The following is an 11,750-nucleotide window of genomic DNA, read 5'->3' as shown; positions in this document are numbered from 1 at the left end:
TGAGTTAGTCAATCTAAGATTTTTTAGCAAAACTACCAGAGAATGTGCATATTAGACATGGGTGCATGAGTTTGTTTTCAGTAACCCCAATATGACTTTTTTTTTTTTTTTTTTGAATAAGAAAGAAGTCCAAATTACATTGATAAGAATCATTTCAAGGTTTCGCTGCATGGCATCCATTTGTTGATATTATTTAGTGTTAGGATTTGATATCTTGGTGGCGCTGGATGATTTCGTTGTCAGTAAAGTAGAAAAGAGTAGTACCTCTTACAGTTATCAGTTCGTTTGAGACATGCTTATTTGTTCTATTCGGTATATTTAAATGTCGGTTATATTGTATCGTAATCTGTGTGAGAGAAACATTCGTTTTATCTCAGAACTTCGCATTAGTTTGAATCGGTACAAAATTAAATCAGAAAATTATCGAACATTTAGTGTCCACGAACAACTTCGGACGCGAAGTAGTTGGTTTGGATATCTTCCGCAGACAAAGTTGAATTACAGGACCTTAATTTTTTTAAATGTGCAAAGTTCATCATGCTTTCATTCATCAAACAAATGTTATGAGGAAAATCGCAAATACGTAGATTTAAAACCAGTGTACTTATATAACCCTATTCGGTGGTTAAACGTTAAGCTGGATATTTTTCTACTTAAACAGCAGTGGGACCCCTCGTTTTCCCAAAAGAACTTCATCAGGGCAGCAAAGCAGGTAATGTTTTTATCCATGGATGTTAGAAGATCCTATATCAGGTAATTTGTGAAGTGTTCCTATCAGAAACAGAGTTTTAACGTATCGTTTTTGCGTTAAGTAACTCGCTACAGGTTTCCCTTCGCAACAGCTTTTGCCGACCTTATTCTCTTCAGAACTACAGTACTTTCAAATATTTACAGAATACCACCTATCAAACTAGAGCGCTGCAGCGAAAGCATCAAGAAGACAATCTGCGTTTGTTTTGACATAGGGGAGCTTCAAATTACCTGTGGTGGTAGTGAGCAGCAGGCGGCCGATAATGAGTTAAGATTTTATGCCTCAGCAACAAATATAACTTACTATCAAAAGTTTGAATCTCATTAGTGGATTCAAACTTTGGATAGCGAACCTACTGAAATATTTTCAAGAGGGTTAAGTTGGCTTTTCTCTCACTGAGGAGCAAGGATTTTACAGCCTATGAGACATCCTCTACAAACTGTGCATTAAAATGCACAGTTTACAACACCAAGAACCAGTGCTTCATAGGTCGTATTGCCTTGGTGCTAATTTAAACTATCACTTCAGTCCTGTTCAAGTATTATTATTTCATTGTTTGATCCTATTTGTAGAATAGATGTGCAGAAATTTGTCTTTAGCCAGTAGGTAGTTGATTGCTGGAACAAACTTCCATCTGTTGTTGTGGAAATTGACAACTTAAATAAATTCAAGGAAGAACTGGACAAACTTTTAGAGCAAATGGATGGGTGAAATGTTTTTTTTTTTTTTTTTTGCTTGCTGATGTATAAGCTTGCTTTCTTGCAAAGAGCTACAATAAGTAAAATGAACAATGATTGAGTCAATAAAGTGCAGCAAATCAGAATGGTCAATTTTAACAAGAATACTGCTTTCAAGATTATACATTAATTATAATTATAGATTAGTTATAATTAGTTTTAATTATACTTGATTATAACTAATCAAGAGTAAAGGAGGGATTTTGTTTTTGCAAAGGTGGTTGTGATGTGCTTGGACATCATTTTTTCCCAACTGTTTTTAGTGTGACCAATTAATTTTTAAAAATCTGAATGCCAAATCGTAAGTGTTTAGAGAAGCAGTAAAAGAGTACTAAACAACTTTTTATACTAATTTATACCAAGAGATATTTTTCAAGTATAGACTGAAATCAATGTTCAATGTCCATCTCTATTCTCTTCCATCTAAAGATTTCCCAGGATGTGTGAAATATGCAATTATGTTTGAGTGGTCTGAAGTCATCCCATCATAGTTTCAAAGCAAAGCGATGTCATGTAAGACAAACCCTGTCATGACTGTAGTCTACATTATCAGAAACTCGCAGATATTTAATTAACGATAAAATGGGGAAACAAATACTGCAAGACACACTAAAAGTGATTTATGCCACAGCTCAGTACATGTGGAAAGGGGACAAAAAAAAGTGATCCCGATCAGGCAACAATGTTGAATAACTTGAATAATCAGAGATGGAGAATTAAGTATTTTTCAAGGAGGCAGGTTTTTTTATTTATTTATTGTACTAGGTGGTCCCAGCCAGCTTTCCTGGCATTTAAGTGCCAGGTAGACCGTGGCTTCAGTATTGGTCTGTTTAAGTAGACAATAATCAGGAAATATGATAAGTGGTGGAATTCTGAGAGGCTGACATATTTATTCTGGTGGTCAGTTGTGTTCTAATACCTAACAAAAGTGTTGACTGCACCTTCTGATGGCACGAAGCTAGAACTTTTTTGATAAACACAAACGGTTTCTGCATGATTTGTGTACATGTACTTGACCAGCGCATTACATGCAGTGTTTCGTAGAAATCTGTGATGAAGAGAGAATACAGCTTACTGAAATTTTAGATAATTGCAATTATTTGTTTTATATTTTACATTAAATTGTGCACTTCCATCCTCACATAGTAATTATCAACCTTTAAATTTCTTGAAACTATCAACCTCAACTACCTGTGGAGGCAACTTGTTCTGTAATCAACAACTTGTTGGCTAAAAGAAAACATTCCACAATCTAGTCTAAACCTCTGTCCCTGTAATTTGAATTTGTGGCCCCTAAATATGATATGTAGCTTTTCTATATTGTCTGATATATTTTCAGAAATAAACAAATAGCTGTTCAGATGTTTAATTTTTTTGTGCATTGACTCAATACAATCAAATTTGCATTAGTGACACTAACTCCTAATAGTCTGTGCTCCATATTGAACATTCTCAATAGCACACATTCAAATGACCTGTCTGTCAGAATGCTTCCCAGCTGTGTATGCAGGAAATATAGTATAATGAAAGCTGGAAATGGATCTTGTAACTGGAGTTTTCTAAAGGAGTTTATTTTTGTTATTAAAACATATGTGCCCCTTTTGCTTTATAAACATGTAGAAATTTTTGATAGACAGCCCTTTAATTTGTCAGCTTCCTTTGGTATGATATATTTTGTGCATTTCAGGAGCTTAGAAAGCTTTTTCTAATACTTGTTTTGCTAAATTCTTACTTCATCACATATAAGATTTTGTGTTGGAGGACTTTTACTATACCTTTTAATATTTTGCTATTTTCAAATGGAATAGTATTTTTAGAATAAAAGTGTTATGTGATAAATCATTGTTATTAGGATTTCATATTATTTAGGAACCAACTAAATTAGAGTTTACTACACTAATATTTCTTTTTTTTTTTTTTTTTTTTTTTTTTTTTCAGGCAGTTGTTACTATTTTATCACTTCTAACAAGGGAGAAGCTAGAAGACTTGAAAGGTCTGATTAAAGAGAAGGTTGGTTTTTTTATAATTGTCACTCTTTTATCATATTTATTATCTTATGCAGTAAATAATAAACAGGTATCCTGTGTGTTATCAAACACTCAGCCTAAAACACTGATGGATCCAATATCTCTCTATTACAGAAGATTTAGGAGAAGTCCGGTTGGCCTGCCTCCCTAAAATCCACTCATGCACACCTTCTCGATGGTAAGCCCTGTTACGTCACTTAGGTGGCAACGAACGTGTAGAGTGGTTCTCTTCAAGATGCCTGGTCAGCATGAAGAGGAAAAGACCAACCCCTCCAGCAATATGAAAGCACAACGAAACAAATGGCCCTCAGTCCCCAGCAGCTTTCACTCTCCCTCTTACGGCAGCGAGAGGATTAGAGTGGAAGCAGAGGGTGCTAAGAATCTCTGGGTACGACCAGGCTGCCATGCACGGAAACTGAACTTGGCCTGTTATAACGTAAGAACACTCATCGGTGAAGACAGGATATTAGAGCTGGAAAAGGAATTAGAAAATGTGAATTGGAATATCATCGGTTTGGCTGAAACAAGAAGAAGAAATGAATCACTTATAAGTTTATCAAGTGGAAATCTGCTGTACACCAATGGAAACAGTGAAAGGAGTGAAGGTGGAATTGGGTTTCTGGTCCATAAAGATTTTAAAAACAACATTTTGGAATTCAAAAGTACATCACCAAGAGTGTCAAGACTAATACTCAAGATTTCTAAGAGATACAAGCTAAAGATTATAATGATTTATGCACCAACATCGAGCCATGATGATGAAGAGGTTGAAGAAATGTACACTGAAATTGAGAGTCTTCTAGATGAGCAGAAAACCCACTACACTATTATTATGGGAGACTTCAATGCTAAGGTTGGAAAAAGACAAAACAGCACAGAAAGGGGAACTATAGGAAATTTTGGAATTGGTGAAAGAAATGAAAGAGGTGAAAGACTTGTGGAATTTGCAGAATCTCAAGGACTGTCAGTAATGAACACTTTTTTCAAGAAAAGGGTGAACAGAAAGTGGACATGGAAGAGTCCAAATGGATTAACAACTAATGAAATCGACTTCATCCTCACTAACAGAAGATATATTGTGAATGATGTCACCGTCCTGAATAAGGTAAATGTTGGAAGTGATCACAGAATGGTAAGATGTACACTTGATATAGATGTAGGAAAGGAAAGGAAAAAACTGACTCGAGTAAATAATACAAAGGTCTTTGAGATAACAGAAGAGGAGAAAAAGCAGTATGTACTGGAACTTAAGAACAAGTATGAGCTTCTGCAGACTGCTGAGGACCAAGATATCGACGAGGAATATTACAACTTTTTGAAAGTCATAAAGCCCAAGAAACCTACAGGGAAAAAGAAATCCAAAGAAGAAAAAATTAGTCAAGAAACACTTGTCATGATGAACCGAAGACGACAAATGAAAAGCAAGAAAAACACTGACAGGGAGAAAATTGAGTATACTGAGTTATGCAAAGCCATTAGAAAGAGACTCAGAGAGGACATAAGAAGATTTAACACAAGAAAAGTAGAACAAGCATTAAGGGAAAACAAAGGATTTAAATCAGCAGCCATGAGCAGTAATACAGAAAGACAAATGATACTGAAACTGAAGAATAGCGATGGTGTACTTATAAACAGCAGAGAAGGCATAATTCAAATAGCAGAAGACTACTATAGAGAATTATACAAGGAGCAGGGGAATGATGCCAGCAGTGGGGAAGATGGATTGCAAATTAGCAACACATACGACATACCCAATATTCTTCCTGATGAGGTAGAACATGCATTGAAGAAAATGAAGAATCAGAAAGCCCCGGGGGAAGATGAAGTTACTGTAGAGTTGTTAAAATTGGGAGGAAGAGGCATAACACAAAAACTGGCAAGGCTCTTCACAAAGTGCATTAGAAAAGGTGTGACCCCTAAGCAGTGGAATAATGCAATCATAGTTTTGCTGCATAAGAAAGGAGATAAATCAGAAATTGGAAATTATAGACCAATTAGCTTGTTATCCCACATCTACAAGTTGTTCACAAGGGTCATTACTAACAGATTAGAAAGAATACTGGATGAGAATCAACCGAAAGAGCAAGCTGGCTTTAGGACAGGATTCTCAACTATGGATCACCTTCATGTAATATCACAGCTAATGGAGAAAGCAAATGAATATAAAACACCATTATGCCTGGCATTTGTGGATTATGAAAAGGCATTTGACTCCATACATCATAAGGCAATGTTTCGGGCACTGGAAAGACAAGGCATTGATACCCCATATATTATGATTTTGAAGAAAATATACGAGAGTGCTACCTCCTTTATTAGACTAGACAAAGACAGTAGGAAATTTAAAATTGAGAAAGGAGTTCGACAAGGAGACACAATATCTCCGAAGCTGTTTACTGCTGCCCTTGAGGAAGCTTTCAGAAGATTAGACTGGTCGCAGAAAGGAGTCAATGTGAACGGAGAGTACCTAAACCATTTACGATTTGCAGATGACATTGTGGTCATAAGCCATGATCCCAAAGAATTAGAGGAAAATCTTAATCAGTTATGCACAGCTAGTAAGGATTTTGGACTAAAGATGAATATGGCTAAAACAAAAGTAATGATGAACAAGTATGCCACAGAAAGGGAAATAATGATTGAAGGAGCAGTAATTGAAAAGGTGGAGTCATATACTTATCTGGGACAAGTTATTAGCTGTAATAATGATAAATGGCTGGAAGTCAAGAGAAGAATAAATTTTGGATGGATAGCATTCAGGAAATATAGTCACATACTGAAGAGCAATATCCCAGTTTGTCTGAAACGTAAAATAATGGACCAATGTATACTCCCCACCATGACTTGTGGAAGTGAAACTTGGGCACTCACCAAAAGAATGGAAGAGAAGCTGAGAACCACACAGCGAAGAATGGAACGAATCATATTGGGAATAAGACTGTTAGATAAGAAGAGAAACACATGGATTAGGCAACAAACTCAAGTAAAGGACATTCTTATCAAAACTAAAGAACTAAAATGGTCTTGGGCAGGACACATAGCTCGAAGACATGATGACAGATGGACTAAGAAAATAACAGAATGGTATCCAAGAGGAGCTAGAAGAAAACCTGGAAGACAAAGGCGGAGATGGATAGATGAAATTCATGAGTTTGTGGGTAGTAAATGGATGTCCAGTGCTCAAAACAGAAGGAACTGGAAAGTTGCTGGAGAGGCCTTCATCCTGCAGTGGATTGAAAATGGCTGATGATGATGATGATGATGATGTAGTAAATAAAAGAATTTGACATGGCATAGGAACAACTAATCATAGAAAAACCACATTACTCTGCTAATGAATACAATAAATTGTAACTTTAAATGAAAGGTAAAGTAACAATTTATTATTTTCATTTAACATGGTGTAATGGGTTTTCTGTAGTTCTTCACAGCATACAATTTTTCTTCATCTAAAAGTGGCTTTGGAGACCTTTTTATATTTGAAGTAAACAGAATAATTATAGACATCAGATTATATGCAAATGCATATAATCTATGTCAGGGAAAAGCTTTTCCTTGTTTTTTTTTCTTTTTTTAACCACTGTTGCTTTTAATTAAACAACAATAAAGGCCAGATTTTAAAAAGGCGATCTGTAGGTAGTTTGACATTTTGGGCAAAGTGCAGGCATCTCATTATTATTAAAAATCTGTTTCTTCTTGTGAATGTGAAAAGCACTTCATTGCAAAAAGTGGGTCTTTTTTCCAATAATCTTGGATTTTTGGAGCACAAATTGTCTACGCGAAGAACTAGTCCCAAGAAAATTTTCATCTCCATGCATTTATTTGTGAGCCAGTTTTCACAGCTGCTTCACATTTTACGGTGTCTGCATAAGCATTGGTTTTGTTCACAAACAATTGAAAAATTTCATTACTTGCAAGCAGCTCAAAATTGTTTATAGCGTCTAACATCAACAGATACATTTGAATGAGATTCAGAATCTGCATCACTTGAATTGAATTCTATTTCAGTGTCATAATATTATAAAGGGCTGATTCAGTGCCATCACTTCAACTTATTTTCCTTTTCAGTCCTGATGTCTCAGGCTTTGGATCCATTATAAGAACCCTTTAGGGTAAGATTTTATAGGAAAATACTTTTTACACTGAATTTTATCTTAGATACTAAGGATGTTTTATTTTTCACAAACTAAAGAATTAAAATTCAAGAAGAATAATCTTCAAAAAATTTTACATTTTCTTCTTGTGAAAAATACTAAACTAGAAAAAATAACTTTAGCATACGCAAAGAATATATAAAACTGTGAACCAAGTATACAGCTCTTATAGCACTCTCTAGACAGTGCAATTGACACTAAGCAAAATCTCAAGCGTAATACAAATAGCCCATGGTTCAATTGGTATGCCAGTATCACTCAGTTTTTTATTTCATGTGCCACTCCTTTTACAGTGCTAATTTACCAACCACAATTGAATGGACACATGCATTAAGGCACAAAAACTGTAGTTCATTTTGATGTAAATTTGCATTGGGGCAGTGAATGGGTTAAAAGATAGCTATTTGTCAGTTGAAGTGTGATCCTTGCTCAGGTTGCCTTTTAATCTCAAAAACCTGTTTGTGAGCTGATCTGGTCAAGAATGATTGGTGTTTTAATTATTCACAAAGTTTCTAGTGAAACTGGTATTTCTAATGGTAGTGCACATCAATCAATTTCAGATTAAACATTTGGGAATGCAACAGATTTCATTCAAGTCTGTACCGCACATCCTAACCTTGGAGAGCAAGAAGTTGTTGCGTGTCCCAAGCTTACAGCCCCCTTTGTCAATGTGCTAATACTGATCCATACTTTGTTCCCTCCATTATTACTGGCAAAGAATTATGGCAATATGACTCAGAAGCAAAAGCTGGAAGACTCTTCTCCAAGGCCCAAAAAAGTAAGACAATCTTGATCAAATGTGAAGATCATGCTTATTGTACTTTCTGATTCTAAGGGCAATATTCATTACAAATTTGTCCCACCTGGTAAAACAGTGAACCAGAAATACTGAAAAAAGTTTTATAGTAGTTGCATGATGCTATTCAGAGAAAACAACTGGAAAAGTGGGCTTTGGAGAATTTGGTGCTTGCATCATAACAATACCCATGCACACTTACTGCTTTCCATTCAAGAATTTCTTGCAAGGTGCTCCATCACTGTGGTTTCTCATCTGCCACACCCACCAGATTTAGTTCCCTTTATTTTTTATTTATTTTTTTTTTGTTGTTGTTTGTTTGTTCCCCAAGCTCAAAGCTCCTCAAAAGGCCAGAGATGCAAAAATGAGGAAATTATTTAGAATATTACCACAGAAACTAGTAATTCTGAAAGAAGTCAACTTCCTTTGAAATTGCTGTTTCCAGGAGTGTCAAGGAGTCAACTTCAAATAAGATCCATCCAAAACAGCTGATAAGCTTTATTTCTCAAATATTAGTTTGGTTTCCCAAAACTTTATCACATCTTGTATAATACTCTCTTATTTAGACAAATATTAAGCCTCCCCTATTAGCATTAGTAGAGGCATATGATGCAAGAAAGCAACCTTATATAGCATCAGCCAAAAAAAAAAAAAAAAAAAAAACTTTCTATTTCACCCATCAATTCACTCCAAATATTTGTCCAGTTCTGCCTTGAACTTAGTTAAGTTGTTAAGTTGTTGATCTCCACTACAACAGATGGAAGTTTGTTCCAACTATCCACTCGCTAAAGGCAAATTTCCACACATCTATTCTACAATTGTCTCTCCTCAATTTGAATTTATGTCCCCTCAGGTTAGTAATCTGAGCAAGAGGAAGAATCCCATCAGCATTGAGCTTGCTCAAACCATTCAAGGCATTATACACTGCAATTAGATCACATTGCAGTTGCCTGGTCTCCAGAAGCTACAATTTGCAGAACTTATGCCTTTCTGTTGGTAACAGCAACCCTTTGTTCCACTCACCAATCTCATCGCCCCTTCTCTGTACTCATTCCAACAGCTCTACATCCTTCCTATAATGATGCCTCCAAATCTGTATGCAGTACTCAAGGTGTGGCCTGACCATTGCCTTATACAAGGGTATAATCACCTCCTTATCCCTGATAGCAAAATTCCTGTATATCATGACAAGACACCATGAGATACTTTTTGCAGCCTGTCTGAATTGCCTTGGAAAGCAACCTCATATCTGACTAGACAATTACTCCCAGGTCCTTTTCATTCTCCACTACCCTGAGTGTAGTACTACCCAGTTGATACATTACTCTGGAGTTACTGCTACCCATATGCAGTACTTTACATTTGTCAATGTTAAACTTCAGTTGCCATATCTCAGCCCACCTGCTCAACTTTTTCAGATCCTGTTGCAGTAGTGTACTAGCATTATTGTCATTAACAACCCTGCCAACCTTCGTATCATCTGCATACTTGGACATTAAGCCTGATATACCATCATTAATATCATTGATAAATATAGAAAAGAACAGTGGGCCCAACGCTGAACCCTGGGGGAATACACTAATAACATTAGTCCACGAAATGCAGTTTCCATTGATTACCACTTCTGTCTTCTTCCACTCAACCATCCCTTTATCCATGACAGCAACTTGCACTTAATGCCATACTGCTCCAATTTGTACAGTAGTTCATGTGCAACAGCATCAATAGCTTTCCTGAAATCCAAGTATATGATATCAAAATTATTTTTTGCATTAGCATTAGTTGAGGCATATGATACAAGAAAGCAAGCTTATAGAGCAGAGTTTCCCAAACTTTTTTAGTCACGGAACACTTTTCTTCTCACAATATATTTATGGAACACTTACAAAACACAAGTTTAGTAGGTAATAAAGAACTCTTTACTATTATTTTATTTCATACGACGCACTGTGCATCAGGAGCATCTTTATTTCCAAAACAAAGCCAAAATTCAAATAACTGTCATCATACTTTCGTTTTGGTCTTTTCTTCTTTTTTTCCCTTCAGATTTTTGATTCCTATTTTTTTGAAGGAATTGAAATCCTCACTTTGAAGCGTGACAATATTGTGTTTATTTTCATTGACCACAGTTGCAATACTAGAAGTACTTGTTTCTCGTTTTAAAGTTCCTTTTTTCAACCACAAATCCATGGTCATTTATTTTAATAATATTTCAAAATACTGATAATTATCAAAAAAAATGTATACAAGAAAGTGAGTTTAGTTATGGTATCGGTTCACTTCTCCCTCTGCTACAAACCTTGTATTCCAGGATAAATCGCATATGAATGGCATATTAGATCACTACATTGCTACTTTTTTGTAGATGTCATTACCTCTACGCATAATTCTCTATGCAAAAGCCTGCCAAAATAGTCTTCCGTAGTCTGTTTGATTATAGTTTATTCCAGTATATTAATAAATGGAAAAAAAGTAATGTTAAACATTATAATGATACAAAAGTGGTGTATGCTACAAATATGCAAAATTTATTTATTTTATTTTATTTTTTTAATTATTAATTACGATTTATCACAGAACACTTGTTGACTTCTCACAGTGCACTAGTGTTCCACAGAACACAGTTGGGGAAACACTGTTACAGAGCATCAGCCAAAAAAAAAAAAAAAAAAAAAAAAAAAAAAAACCTTCCCATTTCATCCATCCGGTCACTCCAAATGTTTGTCTAGTTCAGCCTTAAATTTATTTAAGCTATCAACTTCCACAACAACAGACGGAAATCTGTTGTTGTGGAAGTTGATAGCAATCAGCTGGCTAAAGGAAAACTTCTGCACATCTATTCTACACCTGCCTGTCCTCAATTTGAATCTATGTCCCCTCAGGTTCTTAATCTGAGCAAGTGGAAGTATCCATCAGCATTGAGCCTGCTCAAACCATTCAAAGCCTTGTACAACTCAGTCAGATCACAAAGCATGTGCCTAGTCTTCAGATGCTGCAACTTACAGAATTTAAGTCTCTCCTGGTAAGAGAACCCCTTTGTTCCTCTCAGTAATCTTGTTGCCCTTATCTGTACTTGTTCTAGCAACTCTGCATCCTTCCTAAAATGAGGCTTCCAGACCTGTATGCAGTACTCAAGGTGTGGCCTGACCATTGGCTTATGCAAAGGTATAATCACCTCCTTGTCTCTGCTAGCAAAATTCATATATATCAGGGGTGGCCAACAAGTTGATCGCGATCTACCAGTCGATTGCGGCTTTAATTTCAGTCGATCACGACGAATTTTAA

General features: G+C 35.8%; 1 protein-coding gene across 1 annotated transcript in view; it reads left to right on the top strand.

Annotated features, from left to right (window-relative positions):
- The first annotated feature begins 248 nt into the window (after positions 1 to 248).
- LOC150087251 (m-AAA protease-interacting protein 1, mitochondrial-like) overlaps positions 249 to 11,750 on the top strand; it is a 45,836-nt gene continuing 34,334 nt past the window's right edge. The window contains exons 1-2 of the mRNA XM_090371914.1: positions 249 to 712; positions 3,427 to 3,498. Coding sequence (XP_090228040.1) covers positions 323 to 712; positions 3,427 to 3,498 — 462 coding nt within the window. The 5' untranslated portion in view covers positions 249 to 322. The remainder of the gene's footprint in view (positions 713 to 3,426; positions 3,499 to 11,750) is intronic.

The sequence above is a fragment of the Mastigoproctus giganteus genome, chromosome 4 (genome assembly GCF_048544385.1).
Source record: "Mastigoproctus giganteus isolate SK-2022 chromosome 4, ASM4854438v1, whole genome shotgun sequence".
NCBI lineage: Eukaryota > Metazoa > Arthropoda > Arachnida > Uropygi > Thelyphonidae > Mastigoproctus > Mastigoproctus giganteus.
This window is presented reverse-complemented; position numbering and strand designations above follow the sequence as displayed.